Here is a 21,096-nt window from a genome sequence, read left to right on the forward strand (position 1 = left end):
TCTTACCGAAACAGTAATTAATTTCTTGTTCAGGATACATAAAACTGCTTAGCATTATTCAATTGTTTAAAAAATACATGATCACAATCACAGGAGCTCAATACTTACCACATTACTGCATGTTCTATATCGGATATTTCTTCCCTCACAGCTCCTACATGACAAAGGAGAAATAAAATCATTACTACCTGTGAAAGGCTCAAAATTGAAACAATTTGCTTATAAAAGCAATTTTCTCTTAATTCTAATGTACAAGTGTTTCTTTTCTTTTCGTCTGAGTAACAATGTGCTTAGAGAAGTTCCTATCAAACACTAAACAGCAGATCTCAAGAAGTTGTACGTGCAAACTGATTTTTCCATGAGGGCTGAAACTTAACCTTTGTTTTGCTTCAAAATTTTTTTACAATAAGCACTTACAATTGGTGCTTATTTAACCAAGTAAGTAAGGCAAGGTTTTCTGAAAGTGAATCCTGTCTTCCTAATTACTTCTAGTATAAAACCTGAAGAGATATTTCACTGAAAAAAGTGTAGATCTGGAATATGGTAAAAGTGAGACTTACTATTCAACATGTCTTAAAATGACACACTTAATACCATGAAAACACATAAATTATTTTTATTTCTAAAATACAGGCTCATTGTAGCAGTTTTGGGAAAGAAAGATTATATAAACAAAATCCCCTATAGTTGTGTCATCTAAGGATAATCACTACTATTTTGGTTTTATTGATTTCTTCTCAGTGTGAAGGAAATCGCATCACCTATACCATCTTGTAGTTTGGGGTTTTTTTTTTTCCACTTAAAATTTTTGGAAGCATTTTCCCTTACTGTTAAATAACTTTAAAGACATAGCTTTGAGAGCTACATACTATTCCATTAAATAAGGTAACATAATTTGTATAATTATTCTTCCATGACTTGTCATTTAAGTAATTTCCAATTAGGGGCATGATAAATGATAGTGTGATAAACTATGTCCGTGTATATGTTTTATCCAAGTTTCTGACTGTGGCTGTAGGATAGATAAATTTCTAGAAGGGGAATTACTGGACTAAAGGGAATGAACTTTTATAAGGCTTTTGATAAATATTGCCAAATTGCATTCCATAAAAGTTGTACCGTTCCATACTCCCATCAGCACTACATGGGAGTTTCCATTTTACTGAATTTTTGTGAACAAAAACAATTCTTGATTAAATATTCAATGATGACACTTAAAACAAGGACAGCAGTACTTTGCTATTTGCAAAATAAGTCATACTTTTTACAAAACAAGTAAAAATATAATCTAAAATGCTGAGAGAATGGTTATATAATAACTAATAGTTATGAAATCCCAGGTACATTTCTAGGTTTGTTATATGTATTAATTTATTTAATCTTCCTTAGAAAACTCGGGCAGCCTGGGTAGTTCAGCGGTTTAGCGCCACCTTCAGCCCAAAGCATGATCCTGGAGACCCAGGATCGAGTCCCACGTCAGACTCCCTGCATGGAGCCTGCTTCTCCCTCTGCCTGTGTCTCTGCCTCTCTCTCTCTCTCTCATTCTCTCTCTCTCTCCCTCCCTACCCCCCAGTCTCATGAATAAATAAATAAATAAAATCTTTAAAAATAAATAAAATAAAATAAAATAAAATAATCTTTTCAAGAACCCTGGGAGATAGGGTACCATTATTATACCTATTTTATAGATGAGAAAACTACAACTTAGGGATGTTAAGTAACTTGCCAAAATCCCATAAGTATTAAGTAGTAGAGATGAGCTATGAAGTTCAGGCAATCCAGCTTCAGAGCTTACACTCATAATCATGATGATTTACTACTTCCTAATTTCCCTGTTTGTTCTGCAAATATCCATTGAGCTTTTATTATGTGCTAGGCTATGCACTTACTTCTGGAAATACAAAGAAGATTGAATATGATTTTGTCTTTGGTATTAAGAAAACCACTCATGGCGTTATAATTCAGTGTAGGAAAAACTAGATGGTATTTGTATTAGGTCTTAAGGATTTCATCAAATAGAGAATAGCATCTGAAAATATAATTACACCAAGACTGTCTTAAAGAGATAGAAAGGTCCCAGGCCTCAAGACTTGACTATGAACAGTCTGACAAAATAACACGCATTAGCAATAGAATGTGGGAAAGGAAAGGAAGGGCTGGCCAGGCATTACAATCATAGAAAAGAAGAGAATGACACAGATAAGTGGATGTTAGTGCCCAGCCTAGCAATGTCCCAGGCAAAAGGCCAATGAACTTCATGTCCTCCAGGTCCCATTGGCAAGGCTGTTGCTATCATGATATAGATACCTCATGCTAACTTAGCTGATGCCAATTAATGTTGTATTCATCCCAGGAATACCCCTTGCTACAATGCCACGTTGACCAAGCAACTTGCCAAGAGTGATCTGGTTTCTCGGGACTACTGAGAGGCAGAGTGTGCTTGTCATGCTGACGTGGGTATTTTGGTACATGTGGTAGTCCTATTTTTCATCATAAGTTAATACATAAACTAGCATTCTAGTTTGAAACATTAATCTCATGCGTCAAAGCATTGTTGAGTCCACCTTCAAGAAAAGGATCTGTTCTTGGTATGATTGCTGAAAAATACCAGGTTTCTGAGGCTAAAAAGATAACTAGGCTCCAGTTGATGGTAAATTTACAAGGTAATGAATTCTACAACCCACAGGCCTCTGGTAGCATGCCATTTAGACACTGGTCTTGGCTGGATATGATAAGTTTTCAGTTTTGAAGTTCTGAGTACATATGTGACATGGTATAATGGTTAAGAGTACCCACTTTGAAACCAGAATGCTCTTTTTGGAATCTTGATTTCTTCTGCAGTTTCAATATCTCAGTTTTATCATCTGTAAAATGGGATAATATTATTTATCTCCTGGGATTATCATGAAGATTAACTGAGTTAATATTTGTGAAGTACTTCCAGTGGTACCTAGCACACAGTAAATATTATGTAGACACTTGATACATTAATTGCATAATAACTATACAAATATAATAGATATTGAAGAAGTGTTAAGGATATGTGGAGAAGAAACCACAGGCAAAGGCATAGAGGTATAAAAAGATATAGTTTTGCTTTATTGGAGTTTGGGGTTTATGTGGGGAATTATAGATGAGAGAAATACCTTCTAATTTTGAACTTGGCAATAGACAAAGGGGAACCACCAAGGTTTTAAGACCTTAAAGCTCTATGTTTTTCACCTCCTTTTGTTTTCTTTCCTAGACTTATCCCCCTGAAAGGAATAATGAAAACAACTCTAAATTAAGAGTTTGAAGATGTAGGTTGTAGACTTTGCAGTTCTTGCATAAGCCTGTTGCCCTCTCAGTGTCTAACCCTTCTCAGCTGTCAAATATATGTTGGAATGGTAGGGCACAAAGCTGTGATTACTAGCTGAGATAATTTATAAAAGCTCTGTTCAAATGCCAAGGGGTTATTATCAAGATATCATTTACTAAAAACCAAACCAAAACAAAACAAAAAAGCAGAAAAATACCTGCTTCAATAACTTAAACGAGCCTTTCCCCATGTATTTTCAACTATAAACACATGTTTTAAAAGCATTCTTGAAAAATAGGAGCTATAAGCACATCATAAAAAGATTGTTTTAAATCCTTATTATTTAGCAAAAAAAAAAAAAAAACCAACACAAAAACAAAGAATAACACTTGCTTCAATTTCCAAAAAATATCCTGTAATTGTCTAACACCTCAGATTGATTTGCAAATAATTTTATCTTTCCCCTGAATTAACCCTTCCCTTTACTTGTATACAGTATTACTTTATTTAGTGAGAGCTTCTTTCTTTGGATTATTTATTTATTTATTTATGAGGGACACAAAGAGAGAGGCAGAGACATAGGCAGAGGGAGAAGCAGGCTCCTGGCGGGGTGCCTGATGCAAGACTGGATTCCAGGATCCCAGGATTAAGATCTGAGTCAAAGGCAGACACTCAACCACTGAGCTACTCAGGTGCTCAAGAGCTTATTTCATTTAACTGACTAACAAATGATATTAAAGCAGTCATGCTGGATTTTGGAAAGGTCCTCATTACTGAAAAACATTATCAAATTGTGGGTAACCACAGTAATTCTAGCCCTTCTGATATATTGAATGCCTTCTACAGGTATCTGGCCCATACATAGTCTGTGTACATTATTAAGAAGCTTCTAACAACTCTGCAAGTTTTCATCATTCCCATTTAATAGATGAAAAAATTGAGATGAGAGAACCAGGGTCTGGAACCCAGATTTCCCAAACTCTAAAGCATGTAAAACAATAAAAAATGGAACAAGATTTGCTTAAGATGTGTAGGTACTAGATGATATCTGGGGAACCAAGATGAGAGTTGGCCCGGGGGTTACCTGCACCTAATTGTTACCATATAAATTTATCAGCTGCTCTTCAGTTCTGGTAAATTCACTTCTAGTAAGTAAAGGATACCTAAACACACATTGTACATCGGGAACATCTCTAAGAGAACCACGCTCCTCTATAAAAAGTAACATGAAAGAACTTCGGTGAAGAGAAGCTTATACTTTTTGAAAGTTCAAACTGATTAAACCAAAATATACATTTTATTTAAGTTAATGAAGTGACTATTCCACCACAAGGATTTGATTCATGCCAAGTGTGAATTTCTTCATCCAAGGCATTTATCTAGGCACAAAAGCCTCAATTGGGGATCAAGCAGTAAAAAATATTTTCTCCCTTTCTTTAACAGTTTGTTAATATAAAACAGCCAAATGGTTTTCTTCACATTTAAACAAAATAAAATTCACCTCTAGGAATGAAAACAAGCAGAGATTTCAATCCAAAATGGTTTCCGAAGCAAGTTTCATAGCAAGCAATGGGTTCCGAAGCAATCTCTGTTATAACTGATAACAGAGATTTTAAATAAATGCATCCTCTTGATGTAAACTATAGAAGGGTTTCACGACTTAGCTCACCAGTGAGCTAAGGGCTGTGCCAGTTAAGGACTCAGAACTGGTTCAAGTATGAAAGAACAAAACACAAATATTCAAATATATTCCAAACCAGATTTGTATGGAAAGTTCTTTCTATGTGTTTATTTATTTATTTTAGCGCTTTACTTCTAACCAGTCATGTATTAATTTTGACTTAATTCCTTCTCTCAAAAATGGAAATCATCTCAATGACAAGCTATTCTTTGTGAATTATTCAGACTTTAATTCACTTATAATGAGATTAGTGTAAGCTTGAGGCACACTTTATTGGTCTCTAATTAACACACAACAAACCATCTGAACTCTTCCAGTTCTTAAAATCCTGATATCTTTGTTTCAATTACCATAATTTGACAACCATTGAAGAGATGAATTACCATGGAAAATTAGAAGCTCCCTTTCCAGGCTTTAGCATTTTATTGTCCCCTACTTCCCCATCCTCCCACTTACATAATTTAAGTCTTTAACATAGGGAGGCATATTCAATTTATCCCTCACTAAGAATTTTAAAAATGGGCATAACATCAATTTTTAAAATTTATTTATTCATGAGAATTTTATTTATTTGTTCATGAGAGACAGAGAGAGAGAGAGAGAGAGAGAGACAGAGAGACAGGCTCCATGCAGGGATTCTGACACGGGACTCGATCCCAGGTCCCCAGGACCACACCCTGGGCCAAAGGTAGGCACCAAACCACTGAGCCATCCAGGGATCCCATAACATCAATTTTTACCTCAAAATTCTTCTTATCTCCTCCTAAGCCAACAGATTCTTCTGGGGCTATAACCAGACTCATCCTTGGTGTCAGGAAAGTGTTTCAGGAAAGTGTGGTAACCATGTGTTTAAGACTCCAGTATTCTTGGGGCACCTGGGTGGCTCAGTAGTTGAGCGTCTGCCTTGGGCTCAGGTCGATCCCGGGGTCCCAGGATGGAGTCCTGCATCAAGCTCCCGGCAGGGAGCCCGCTTTTCTCTCTGCTTATGTCTCTGCCTCTCTCTCTCTCTGTGTCTCTCATGAATAAATAAATAAAATCTTTAAAAAAAAAGACTCCAGGATTCTTAAATACTGCTCAAGAGTGCTGCTCAGTATGAACCAACCAGGTTATTCTATTTCTTGGAATACCTCCTGGCTTTCAAATATGGACACATGGGCAAAGAACTTTAAAATACTACCATTCCTCTGTTCATCTCTCTCTTTTTAGTTATCCAGAAGGAAACCAGAAGCTCTTCACAAGAGGACAGGTATAAAACCACATTGGCAGTTGAAGCTGACAGAAGGACTCTGGGGTCCTTCAGACTGTGGATCCTAAAAGGAGCATAGTTGAGACAAGACAAGAAGACTTACAGCTGGAACCAGGGCTCTGGGTAGTATTGGTGCAGGTTTTCCTCCCTTACTTCAATTTGAGCCTCGCAGTATTCACTGGAACTCTCTTGCAGGAAGATGTCCCCAAGGAGCCATTTAAAGCACTTCTACATTTCTGGGATTTTTTTTTTTTTTAACAAAGTCCTCAAGAGGAATAACAAATTCTGAGAACACTTGAGAAGACCAAGTGCAAATGCACCATTGGGCTGCTTTTCATTTTCCACAGACAAATTACTGTAAGAGGAAACAACACTTGATACCAATCAACTTAGCTATTAAAAAGGAAGTTACGTGAACCTCTGGACCCTGTGTGTAAAGCTATCCTCAGATGCTCACTGTCCTCATCCATGGGTCAAACCAGATGATAAAAACTAAGGTTTAGAACGTGCAGTCTATGCATCACAGATGGTTAGTGGTGATCTTGCCTTACAGGGTGTAGAAAAAGGAGTTGGGGTCATGCCACTGTGGTGGGTTTCCTAAGTCCTGTGTTCTCTTCTTTCCTTTAGCTCTGTTTCACTTGTTTGTTTTAAAAAAGTAATTCTTTAATGCCCTGCATTTTATGTTTATAATATTTATTTATTTAAAAAGATTTTTTTTATTTATTCATGAGAGACACACAGAGAGAGGCAGAGACATAGGCAGAGGGAGAAGCAGGCTCCATGCAGGGAGCTGGATGCAGGACTCAATCCCCAGACCCCAGGATCACGCCCTGAGCCAAAGGCAGAGGCTCAACCACTGAGCCACCCAGGCATCCCTATAATAATTATTTAATTCTAATTTAGAATATCTTTCATGAGAATAAAAATGAGCCTTGTTCATGTGCAAATTTTATTTGTGTGGTGCTTAGTTTCAGCAAGAGGAGCAAATTCAGCACCACCCCTTCTTCAAAACGTATCTACATAAAAACAGAGTAGAATGGTAGCTATCAGGTACTGGGTGTGTGTGTGTGTGTGTGTGTGTGTGTGTGTGTGTGTAGGAATTAGGGAGATGCAGTTTACAAACTTGCAACTAGTAAATAAATAAGTCCTGGAAATCTAATGCACAGCATAGTGATTTAAAAATACTGTATCATAAGCTTCAAAGTTTCTAAGAGGGATCTTAATTCTTCCAACCATAGAAATGAAATGATTATGTGACATATTAGAGATGTTAGCTAATAAAGAACTAGTAATCATACTGCAATATATAGATGCATCAAATTAACATGTTGTATGCTTTAGAATTTTTATGATATACCTGATATGGAGTTAATATTCAAGATACATAAAGAATTTATACAACAACACCAAAAAAAATAAAGGAAAAAGAAAAAAAAATCTCACTAAAACATAAGCAGAGAACCCAAATAGACATTTTCTAAAGAATACATACAAATGGCCAACAGACACATGAAAAGATGCTCAACATTATTAATCATCAGAAAAATGCAAATCAAAACCACCATGAGATATAACCTCATAACCATCAGAATGGCTAAAATAAAAAAGATAAGAAATAACAAGTACTGGTGAGGATGTGGAGAAAAAAGAACTCTTGAGCACTGTTGGTGGGAACATAAATTGGTGTAGCAACTATAGAAAAGAGCAGGAAGTTTCCTCACAAAATTAAATATAGAAATACCATAAGATCCAATAATTCCACTGCTGGGCATTTACTCAAAGAAAAGGAAAACACCAATTTGAAAAGATATAGGCATCCTTCTGTTTATTGCAGCACTATTTACAATAGCCAAGATATGGAAGCATCCTAAGTATCCACTGATTAGTGAATGGATAAAGAAGATGTGACATATATATGCAAGGGAATATTATGCAGTCATCACAGAGGATGAGATCTTGCCATTTGGAACAACATGGATGGACCTAGAAGGTATTATGTTAAGAAAAATAAGTCATACCGACAAAGGCAAATACCATATGATTTCACTCATATGTGGAATCTAAAAAACAAAACAAATGAATAAATAGTAGAATCAGACCTATAAATACAGAGAATGAGCTGATGATTGCAAAGGGAAGGGGCTAAGAGATGAGAAAAATGGGAATAAAAACCAACAAATCAACACATCGCATACCTTAAACCTGTACAATGTTATATGTCAGTTATATCTCAATAAAAACCTATCTACAGATAACCGTGTTTCTATTATATATTCATTATATACTTCAATTCTGAACAATTGGAGATGTTCTAGTATGCATTGCCAGTGAGTGCTGTATTAATGTTAATAGATTTGAAATAATTTTTTTTTGAGAGAGAGAGAGTGAGAAAGAGTGAGAGCAGGGAAGGGGCAAAGAGAGGGGAAGAGAATCTCAAGCTCTGACTCAGGGCTTGATCTCAGGACCCTAAGATCATGACCTGAGCCAAAATCAAGAGTCAAACAATTAACTCTAACCTGCAACAGCCATGAGCTCCCAGACCACCACCTAGCTCAAGTAATAAGAAACCTGCTCACTAAATTCTTCATAACAAGTAATGTTTACAGTGCCTGGGTGGCAGTTGTTAAGCCGCTGCCTTTGGCTCAGATCACGATCTCAGGGTCCTGGGATCGAGCCCCACATCATGCTTCCCTCTCAGCAGGGAGCCTGCTTTTCCCTCTCCCTCTGCTTCCCCTCCCCTCATGATCTCTCTCTCTTTATCTCTCTCTCAAATAAATAAATAAAACCTTAAAAAATCAAACAAGTAATACTTAAACTGGTGATACTTGCCAATGAGAAACCAACCTTAAACATTAAAAGGTGTTGGGATGCCTGGGTGGCTCAGTGGTTGAGCATCTACCTTTGGCTCAGGGCAAGATCCTGGGGTCCTGGGATCGAGTCCCACATCAGGCACCCCACAGGAAGCCTGCTTCTCCTTCTGCCTATGTCTCTGCCTCTCTCTGTGTGTCTCTCATGAATAATAATAAAAACTTTTAAAAAGTTAAAAGATGTCTTTGAAAAAAAAATAAAAGGTGTCTTTGACCTTTGCAGCAGACAATGTTTTTCCTCTTTGAGGTTAAATCTCCTTCCTTAGACAAAGCCACCAAAATTCTGGAAATAATGCATCTGCAACACATACAGCCAGCAAGGAAAAGTACCCTTGAAACATGGGAGAGATAGGTCTTTGGTGCTATGGGACTTTCAAAAGCATGCATAAAAAATATCTCTTCTTTTCAGCATTGAGTTGCAAGGTTCCCTAATCTCATGCAGAATGGCCTATTCATTTGGCACTGCCTCTTGTGCATGTGATACATCACGTGGCTCGAACAGATTAGTGCTAAGGGAGAGATTTATTTTTTTTTCTGAGTAGATAGATATACAAGCCAAACTATTATGACAACTTGATAAATGTAGCTTTTGAAAATGCTTTCTGTCGTAATAATACAACAAACAACAAGAAGGCATGCTGCCAGGCATCATCCATCAGTAGGTGAGCTGGCTGGGAATAGACACAGCCCTGGTGTCACACTAGCTCTTCTCAATCTGCCAGAGGCTCTAATGTGGCTCAGGCACATTAAGAAGAAGCCAAAAGAATAGTTGGCCTGAAAGCTGAATTTTCTAAGCAATTTTAAACAGAATAGGGGGTAACAGAGGCCCAAATTTTAAAATGGTGCTATAAATGGAGGCCTTGACTTAAAAGTGTTTCTTTGGCATAGGTAACATATTTTTGTAACCTTAGTTTTATAATTCAACACCTCTGCTCTCTACTAATCTCTCATTATAAAAACATTCTGAATGCTGTGCCAGCTTAGAGACCCTGGTTTATGAATATAGAGAGGGGTTACTAAAACTTCATGTAGAGAACAAATTCAGTATGAATGGAAATGATGGAGGTTTGGGGAAAACATTCTGAGAAGACATCCCCTATGTTTGCTTGATCTTCTCTCTACCTTACGAAATTAAGGAAATCTTCATTGACTTTTACAGATTCTCTAGCAACAGCTAAGAGGCTACAGAATTGCTAAATTAAAATGTAGACTCACATGAGGATATTATAGACGGAATTTTGGAGAGTTTCAAGTTGGTTTATTTGCTATTATGAGTGTTTGGGATGTTCTAAATTATAGCTAGAAAAATCTCTGCCAATTTTTTTTTCCAAACAAGTATGATTTTACATATCTCTGCCTGTTCTTCAAAGACAGACATGCTACAACAAAGCATGAGTTTTCACAAATATGGGCTGAGGTTATGAAAATGAGGAGTACACTCATGCAATCAAAAAAGAAAAAAGCAAGAACAATGACAGTGTAAACCATAATGATCATGCCTAACTTCTAATGAAGCCAGAAACTGCTCCAAGCACGCTGCTCAGAAAATCTAATGAGAAAATGTACAATAAGCAGTCTGACAGTGAAAATGAGCCCCTGTGCAGGGTTTCTGGCTAAGAAGCTTTTGTATAATGCTTTCAGATTTATAGTCATTTAACACATTTATTGAGCCTCTAATCTGAACCAGTACTATGCAAGGTACTGTGGAAAACAGAAAAATGATGACCTGACTCTTTTGAAGTTATAATTTAGTTGGAAAAAAATAGATATGAGTCCACCTAAAACACACAACAGTATACTTCATAGTCAGTAGCTAGTGGGTATGATCTGGATACTAAATCCAAAAGGAGCTGGACAAAGGGACAAGCTGGTGAGAGAGAAGGCACCATATTAGGTGCAATGTCTGATATGGGCCGTGTGTGTTCCAAGAGTGTGATGGGAGAAAGGGTTACTCAAGAAGGAGCCTACAGTAGGTTCTTGGCCTTAATATTCTCTTCAGTAAATTTATCCAACCCTGAACTGGATAGGTATCTACTCTGTGCAAGGCAGGAAGATATAAAGAAAAGCAAGATAAAACCAGTGCCCATAAGCTGATAGTATAGAGGAAGACAGTACTGTCCACATAAACACAACACATGCCAGTTTATGTAATGGTAATTCAAAGTGGTGTGAACAATAAGGACTTATAAGTATAGCAAAGTGAGACTAAGGGACACTGCTGAGGATGCAACTTTAAAGCACATCAAGAATTTTGTTAGCTGGGCCTGGACATGGAGGGGCATTGGAGGTAAGTGGCTCATTAGAAGAAGAGGTGGAGAGACTAAAAGCAGTGTGGTTAGCATTTTAAAGGACCAGGACAGTCCTGCCATTGTCCAGGACCATTTTTCACTTAAAAAAACCCCCATATTTTTGGTTTCTTTAATTTACTCTTCTCCCCCACACTCTAGATTTTGATCTCTGAACCCTAGCGCCTAGCAAAGTGCTTGGTGTTTGGGTTATACTCCACAAGCATTTCTTGAGAAAAGAAAAGAAGGAAGGAGGGAGGGAGGGAGGGAGGGAGGAAGGACAGGAGGAAGAAAGGAAAGGCAAGTGGGAAGAGCGATGACAGAGAACAGAAGGAAATGCTGTCAGGGGAATTTCAGGCCATGAAGAACTGTTGACTGAGTATTTGCTCTAGGTTTTGAATCTTGAAACCTGATTAGAAGCTTTCTACAATAAAATGAAGATGAAAAGTGTAAAATGAAACAAAATAGTTACCAGAGGAAAGAAACTCTGGCTTTTTTTCCCCCAGACTGTTTATTTTCACATATTTACTAAGTTGTATTTGTCACTGCGATGTATTTGCTCCCTCTGGAAGATGGCGGGGTGCAGGGCAGGGGGCTTCCTGCCTTTGGCTCGAGATTCACTAGCAGGAAGGACACGCACTTTATTATACATACACACATGCCATAAGCTTTGCAAATGATCTTACATTTGCTCAGTAGCCAAAAGAGGCGAAGAATGAGAATAAAAACAAATGTGTTTTAGCAACATCAAGTCCAACTTTTCCATCTTCCCCATGAGGAAAATGTATATTATGAAACTCTAGGACTCTCACAACCTCACCCGATACAACCCTGGAGCTGGGAATTTATGAATTATTTTGGCTAGAGACAAAAGTTCTTCAATCCGCCCATATCACCCAGATGTCCATTGCAAGATGGGGGCCTGGAGAATAACAACATTTTTCTTTAAAACCATTCATATTAAGAGCAGCTTTTGTTCCTCTTCCTATCTGGCAGCAAAATGGGTTTTGACTGCATATGTGGAGGAGAAAAGCTCTCTGTCTCAGGCTCACACATTCAATTTTAGAGTTGAAGGACATCTTAGACATTCGTTGGATATAAATACTTATTGAACAGCTATTCTGTTCCAGGCACTATCCACTTGACATCATGGATGAACAAACGAAACCCCAGAAAAACTACAAACCCAATCCAGTGTCACATAGCTAGAACATAGTGGCGCTAAGACTCAAAATTATTAGTTTGATAAAAGCATAAAGGAGATAGTCTACAAAATAGGTTAAAGGTTCTCAGGGAGGCAGTGAAACACACTATTATGAGAGCCAGGCTCCCAAGTAGTGCCTCTCTCTCACTAGGAAGGGATCTCAATCTTGACCTCTAGTCCAAAACCTAGAGATAGGATTGGCTATACAGCTACTTAAGGTTGGCATATGTAGTAAGGTTGCAGCTAATGATCCCACATGAATATGATGTTACTTAGTATTATATACTTATTCTTTCTGTCTCCAGGTAAAGCATCCTTCCCCCAATGTATACAATTCTGATGACTCTTATCTTTAGCTCGTCATATCTGGTATCCCTTTAATTTCTATCAATCTCTCTCTCTCCCTTTATCTTTCCTCCCCTTGCCCCTTCCTTCCTGCCAATCCCCTCTGCCCCATTGGTTGAAACTAAACAAAACAGGGTTAGATAAACTGCTCTTTTCTACTGCACAAATTGGGCCCAAGCAGAGATAACAGAACTCAAGTACTCTTAGGGAGCCTATTCAGGGTAATGACAGATGCTGATTTGAAGGTAGAAAGTTAAACTCTACTCTATGGATAAGAAATTTCATGAACTGAAGGGAGGTGGATCCCAGAGAATTTGCAAAAAATACTCCAGTCACTGGGCGTTAACTTAGTCATTTACTAACAACCTGGAGGCATAAAGGGTCATACATGTAAGCTTAATAATGCAATGGAAGGCAAGTTGAGAACTTACTTAGTCTATTTGCCAATTTGGGCAGGTTGACCTTGATGAATACTAGACAACTGTGTAACCATTCAGAAAAGGTATTCCCTTGGCTTGCAGAAGGGCAGGAACAATCACTACTTCTATGTCCTGATACGCTGGTGCCCAAGACTTTCCTCCCATGCTACTAATTGGATCATTTCATAGAAACTTGAGTGAGGAATGGAAACATATACAAATTTATCAGAAAATCCTTTCTCTTCAATAGAGTGGCAGTTTTAACACTGGATATACATTAAAATTATTTGGAGAGCTTTAAAATATTTTATTGTGATTAGGGCTCCACCCCAGAGATTTGAATTTAATTGGTTTTCAGCAGGGCCTAGATTTTTTTTTTAAGATTTCCCGGTGATTCTAAAGTACAGCTAGGGTTAACACCATCGCCACATATGTATTACCTATTTACAGAACTGGGTGAAATTCTCTTCTTAAAATATTTTGCAATTACAATCAGCAGAAACTCAAATAGAAACTTAATAATTTGGTAAATCCCCCAAAGCAGGGGACCTTTGGGCCTTTTATCCTGAGTTATTACCTAGTAACTTGCCTATATAGGGTAGATGTTCAGTAAATATTTATTAGCTCCATGAATGAAAATTGAGAAGATTCCCTCTCAGACGGTTTTACATTTTTAAGAATTTACCCATTTCTTCTGGGTTATCCAATTTGTTGGTATGTAATTGTTCATGATAGTCCCTTATGGTCTTTTAATTTATGAGGCATGCCTGTAATGCCTTCTCTTTCATTTCTGATTTTATTTGCATCTTCTCTCTTTTTTTCCACTTAGTCTAGCCAAAAGTTTGTTGGTTTTGCTTATCACTTCAAAAAAAAAAAAACCAACTCTTAGTTTAGTTGAATTTTTCTAAGTTCTATTTGGTTTTTTGTTTTGTTTTGTTTTGTTTTGTTTTGTTTTTAAGATTTTATTTATTCATGAGAGACACAGAGAGAGAGAGAGAGGCAGAGACATAGGCAGAGAGAGAAGCAGGCTCGAAGCAGGGAGCCCAATGTGGGACTTGATTCTGGGTCTCCAGGATCACACCCTGGGCCGAAGGCAGGTGCTCAAACCGCTGAGCTACCCAGGCGTCCCTCTAAGCTCTATTTGATTCATTCTGATCTCATCTTTACTATTTCCTTTTTTCTGATAATTGTGGACTTAGTTTGTTCTTCTTTTTCTAGTTCAGCCCAATAAGAAATCAGAAGATTGAATCAAAAATCAAATATCTCCCAACAAAGAAAAGCCAGGACCTAATGGTTTCACCAGTGAATTCTACTAAACATTAAAAAATGATAATACCAATTCTTCTTAAACTCTTCCAAAAAATAGAAGGGGAAACACTTCCAAACTAATCTTATGAAACCAGTATCTCTCTGATACCAAAGCCAGACAAGTACACTGCAAGAAAAGAAAACTATAGGCCAATATCCCTAATGAACATGGTTGCAAAAATCATGAATACAATTCTAGTCACCTGAATTCAATAGCACATTGCAAGGTTTATACACCATGACCAAGTAGGGCTTATCTGTGGGATGCAAGGGTGGTATAACATATATAAATCAATCAAAGTCATACACCGCCTTAACAGAGTGAAATGTAAAAATCATGGTCATCTCAGTAGATGCAGGGAAAAGTTGACAAAATTCAATATCTGCTCATGATAAAAAAAAATAAAACCTCTAAAAATAGGTGTAAAAAGAACTTACCTCAACACAATGAAGGTAGTATTTGAAAACCCACAGCTAACATCAAAATAATGGGAAAACCTGAAAGCCTTTCCTCTAAAATTCAGTATACACAAGAATGCCCATTTTAACCACTTCTATTTAATGTAGAGCCAAAAGTCCTAGTTACAGCAATTAGATATGAAATAAGAGGCATCCAAGTTGGAAAAGAAGAAATAAAATATTCTCTGCAGATTACATGGTCATATATGTAGAAAAACTTAAAGAATCAGCAACAACAAAAAACTACGATAAATAATAAATTCAATAAAGCTTCAGGATACAAAGTCAACATAAAAATTAACAGCATTTCTACACATTAAGAACAAACTACCAGAAGAGGAAATTAAGAAAATCCCATTTACAACACCATCCAAGAGAATAAAGTGCTTAGAAATAAACTTAACCAATTAGGTGAAAGACTTATACCCTGAAAACTATAAAATAATGATGAAAGAAATTAAAGGCATATATAAATGGAAAGATAACCCATGTTCACAGATTGGAAGAATGTCCGTGATACTCAAAGTGATCAATAGAGTCAATACACTTCCTATCAAAATTCCAATGGCATTATTTACAGAAATAGAGAAACAAAGCTATAATTTATATGGAATTTCAAAAGACCCCAAATAGCCAAAGGAATCCCTAGAGAGAATAAAAAAGTTAGAGGCATCACACTTCCTGATTTCAAACTATATTTCTTTAATTTTTTTAAAATTTATTTATGATAGTCACAGAGAGAGAGAGAGAGAGAGAGAGAGAGAGGCAGAGACACAGGCAGAGGGAGAAGCAGGCTCCATGCACCGGGAGCCTGATGTGGGACTCGATCCCGGGTCTCCAGGATCGCGCCCTGGGCCAAAGGCAGGCGCCAAACCGCTGCACCACCCAGGGATCCCTCAAACCATATTTCAAAATTATAGTAATCAAAGTAGGATGGACCTGTGTAAATACAGACATTTAGACCAATGGAGCAAAACAAAGAGCTCAGGGACACCTGGGTGGCTCAGTGATTAAGCGTCCGACGTTGGCTCAGGTTATGATCCTGGAGTCTCGGGATTGAGTCTCACATCGGGCTCCCTTCATGGAGCCTGCTTCTCCCTCTTCCTATGTCTGTGCCTCTCTCTCTCTCTCTCTGTCTCCCATGAATAAATAAAATCTTTAAAAAAGCAAAACAAAACACAAAGAGCTCAGAAGTATATTCACACATATGTGGTCAACTAATTTTTGACAAGGGTGCCAAGAACTCACAATGGGGAAAAGATAATCTCTTCAATAGATGATGTTAGGAAAATTGGATACCCACATTTACAAGAATGAAATTGGACACTTATTCTCACAGGAATACAAAAATCAACTCAAAATGGATGAAATACTTAAAAGTAAGACTTGGAACTGTAAAATTGCTAGAAGAAAATAGGGAAAAAAGCTTCTTGACATTGGTGTTGGCAATGACTTTTGTCATGACACCAAAACCACATGCAGCAAAAACAAAAATAGGTAAGTGGGACTAGATGAAACTAAAAAGCTTATATACAGCAAAGGAAACAATCAACAATGTTAAAAGGCAATCTACATAATGGGAGAAAATATTTGCAAACTATATACCTGATAAAGGGTTAATATCCAAAATATAAACTCTCACAATCAATTGTTAAAAACCAAATTATCTAACTAAAACTCGGCAAAGAAATTGAACAGACATTTCTCAAAAGAAGATATACAATGGCCAACTGGCACATAAAAAGGTGCTCAACATCACTAATCATCAGGGAACTGCAAATCGAAACCACAGTGAGATACGAGCTCATACCTGTTAGAATGACTATTATCAAAAAGGCAAAAGTAACAAGTATTGGTGAGATGTGAAGAAAAGGGAAACTTTGCACATTGTTGATAGGAAGCAAATTGGTAAATTGGTAAAACTATTATGGAAGAATATGGAGATTCCTCAAAAAATAAAAAATACAAACTCTATAGGACACCTGGGTGGCTCAGTGGTTAAGCATCTGCCTTCAGCTCAGGGCGTGGTCCCGGACGTCCCAGGATCGAGTCCCACATGGGCTCTCTTGGAGGAGCTTGTTTCTCCCTCTGCCTATGTCTCTGCCTCTCTCTCGGAGTCTCTCATGAATAAATAAATAAAATATTAAAAAAAAAATACAACCACCATATGATTCAGCAATTGCACTTCTAAGTTTATGTATCAAAAGGAAATGAAATCTGGATCTTGAAAAGACAGCCGCACCCATTTTCACTGCAGCATTATTCATAATCACCAAGACATGGGAACAATCTAAATGTCCACTTACAGAGGAATAAGTGGTATACACATGCAATGGAATATTATTTAGTCTTAATAAAGAAGGAAGTTCTGCCATTTGTGACACCATGGAAGAATCTGGAGGATATTATGCTAAGTGAAATAAGCCAGACACAGAAAGACAAACACTGCATGATCTCACTTATAAGTGGAATCTAAAATAGTGAAACTCATAAAAGCAGAGCCTAAGTATAATGGTATTTTACCAGGAGCAGAGGAGAGGGAGAAATGAGGAAGTGTTGGTCAAAGAGTACAAAGTTTCTGTTATGGAAGATGAGTGACTTTGGGAGATTTAATGTATGCATGGTGGTAACAGTTAACCAGACTGTATTGTATACTTGAAAGTTGAAAGAAGATACCTCTTAAATTTTCTCAGCATATACATGCACATACAGTAATCTATATATTATATAGGTGTGATAGATAAGTTATTTAGCTTCCTTGTGGTGATCTTTTCACAATGTATAAATACATTGAAACATTAAGTTATATACCTTAAATATATGTTCTTTTTATGTCAATGGTATCTTAATAGTTTAAAAAAAAAGAAAATTGAAGAGAAATAAAAACTTCACACGGGCTATTGAACTAGCCAAATAAAGAATTTTTAAATAAACAGAAAAAAGACAGCCAAGAGTTACAAATTCCCAATATGGCTAGTAAAGGTTGTGGACATCAAACATATTGCCAACCATTTTTTATTCTAACAAACAGGTTTATGGGGTAACATAGGCCATAAATTGGTTCCAAACATTCAGTCTTTGGACTTAGTGTATTCTCCTGAAAGGAGACCAGATCTTAGGGGGAAAAATCATCCCTCTAAAGATATATGATCTGGATGATTAGAAGTCCTGGTAATACACTGAGATTAGGCTTTAACCTGGAAAGTAAAAGGAAGACAACCACAAACTCTTAAACATCTGAAGTGTGAAATCTTCCCTAACACAATGAAAAGAGCATCTCATATAAATGACAGAGTAATCAGATCCATTCTGAACTTGTATATCTTTCCTTTAAACAAAAACTCAAGCATTTCCAATGAACACAAGGCTGATAACATACAACACTAGATGAATAACAGATAAATCTTGCTTTACGGCTCATTTTAGCTGAAAGTTCTAAAACCTCTTAAAACAAGTACTGTGAACCTTAATTGGATGTTATGATAGAGATGAAATGATTTTAAAAGAAAAAAAATATTTAAGAAGCCAAATCTTAATGTTAAAATTTTTCTTTTGGTATTTATTATTTTATGGTGTAGAAGTTACTTGCTAACTAGTTTATATTACTGTAAGTATCAATATTTTTATGGGAGAAAAATTATGTTTGCAATTAAAAATTCTGAGGAGCAGCCCGGGTAGCTCAGAGGTTTAGCACCGCCTTCAGCCCAGGATGTGATCCTGGAAACCCGGGATCGAGTCCCGCGTCGGGCTCCCTTCATGGAGCCTGCTTCTCCCTCTGCCTGTGTCTCTGCCTCTCTCTCTCTCTGTGTCTTCATGAATAAATAAATAAAATCCTAAAAAAAAAAATTCTGAGGAGTTAACTTACTTTCCCTTAGCACAATTATGAAATGACAAGTTTGAATGATCTTCCCCATTACTGTGAGATAAGACTCCTTGAGGATGTTTATTTTAATTTTTCCGTATTTATATTGACAACATTTTGGCAGCCACATCCCTTTGGAATAATATCATAATCTTCCTTTTTTTAGATACCTCCACAGTGTGATGATATCATAATCTTCTTTTTTTTAGGTACTTCCACAGTGTGATGATTTTATTTCTTACTCATCTAATAATTTTATTCAGCTCCAAAAATTATATTCAACTAAAAAAATTCAATGCAAAATTTATTAACTCTAAAAAATGCTTTCATCCTTTATAAGCAAGCCATTTTTTTGCTATTTGGGTATATATAAATTTGATAAGCCCTTCATTTAATCAGTTGGGATTTAACAAAATATTCTTACTCTTAATATATTAATCTATTAATCCATACTATTTGTTAGTCTGGAGGTTAATTTGGCATTTCAGAAAGTAAAAAATGTCATAAAAGACCTTTAAGTCTTCTTCAGGCACCAATATAAAGGTTGACACTGCACGTAAGAGCATCCAGCTATCTGACTCATTGCCATTTCAAATGAACTGCCATTTACCCCTTTGACCTTGGTCTTGGCACAGACGTAGTACAGTGGTACATATGATGTTACACACAGTATTCTTAAGTGCTTTATGCATCTGGAATTCCTTATGGGAAAACTTAAATTAACTGGCTGAAGACAAAGCTAGAGCTCTCAGAGACAGATCTTTAGTATCAAATTTAAAAACTATATGCTTAAGTAATTTAGGCTGAAGAAGAATAGTTTCCACTAAACAAGCAACACTACTAGATCAGTCAGAAAAATGCATTTGTTAAAAATGTTATTTCAGAGTATTTGGTGGGGGAAAGTGAAGAAGTAGAGAAAAGCAGCAGCTTCTCAAGGTAGTTGGTACACTATTTAATTCACTAAAAATAAAGAACCGTCATCAAGTACAAGTACATATATTCTATTTTCTAATTAGGAAAAAAAAACCCAAACCAGACATTTTGATGCAAAAATGAAAGCAGAATTAGTGATGTAAGATTAGCGAGAGTCATATATTCAACTGGGTGTTGAATGTAAGTGATAAATCACTAAATTCTATTCCTGAAACTAATATTACACTACATGTTAACTAACTAGAATTTAAATAAAAATTTGGGGAGAAAAAAAAGTTGCATTATCAGAGTTATTCAATGAAACTTAAGTAATCTTATGGAAATTAGTAAAGGTTGTAGAAAGAAAGTTTATAGCCTTCTCTTATTGGTCAAACCAGGGTTGCAAGTAAAGGCAATTATCAATACTCCAATATCAGAGATTGGGGAAATTAAGCCCTCCTTACTTTCTGTGAGCCAATAAAAAGGATAGGGGAAAAGCCAAAGAAAAGATTCTGCTCAGTATCTCCCTGGGTCAAGGCTTTTTCTCCAGCATCAAACACCACCAGTGAGAAGAATGAAGGATTTTATATTTAATGCTTGTCCATAGTTTCACTCTGCTTTCCCTCCACTGATTTTTATTTTCCTGGACTCTTCAAAAGATCACTCAGAGAAGATGTTCTCAAACTCAGAAAGTTAACCAAGCCTCTTCACAAGCTCCCCATCCATCACAGCACATAATTAATTCCAGAAGTTGAACAGTTGTCCTTTATTCCATAACATCTGAGTATTTTAACTGCTTTTACAGTTCTATCATATTTGGAATAGAATAATTATTAGCTGATAGACTTAAAAATATCAGAGCTAAAAGAGATCTGTGAGAACATATCACCAGGCTGGAAAATTGGTCTGGCAAATTAATTCAACAGGTGGATAGGATTTATTTGGGCTGAATTTGAATGCTTACCAGTAGACTATAACATGTATTCTACAGGACCTCTAAGGACATATACATTCATAACCTCTGATCTTTCTCAAGGGTATAAGGTGATCAAATTAAATTTGAATGTCTAAATGTAGAATGGAGATGAAAGAAAATCCATTAAGCTGATTAGCTATTCCAAATGAATATGAAGGCCACAGATGACCATCCACAGAAACCTGCTGGTCTGCCCTCCCCTCATTGTTTTAGCTTCCTATCCAGCCTAGTATG

The 21,096-nt window shown here is 36.7% G+C and overlaps 1 protein-coding gene across 3 annotated transcripts in view; it reads right to left on the bottom strand.

Annotated features, from left to right (window-relative positions):
* ADAMTSL1 (ADAMTS like 1) overlaps positions 1 to 21,096 on the bottom strand; it is an 871,496-nt gene that overhangs the window by 322,459 nt on the left and 527,941 nt on the right. For all 3 annotated transcript variants that reach the window (XM_072728197.1, XM_072728199.1, XM_072728198.1), the window contains one exon: positions 109 to 154. In XM_072728197.1, coding sequence (XP_072584298.1) covers positions 109 to 154 — 46 coding nt within the window. The remainder of the gene's footprint in view (positions 1 to 108; positions 155 to 21,096) is intronic.

Source organism: Vulpes vulpes, chromosome 12 (genome assembly GCF_048418805.1).
Source record: "Vulpes vulpes isolate BD-2025 chromosome 12, VulVul3, whole genome shotgun sequence".
Classification (NCBI taxonomy): Eukaryota; Metazoa; Chordata; class Mammalia; order Carnivora; family Canidae; genus Vulpes; species Vulpes vulpes.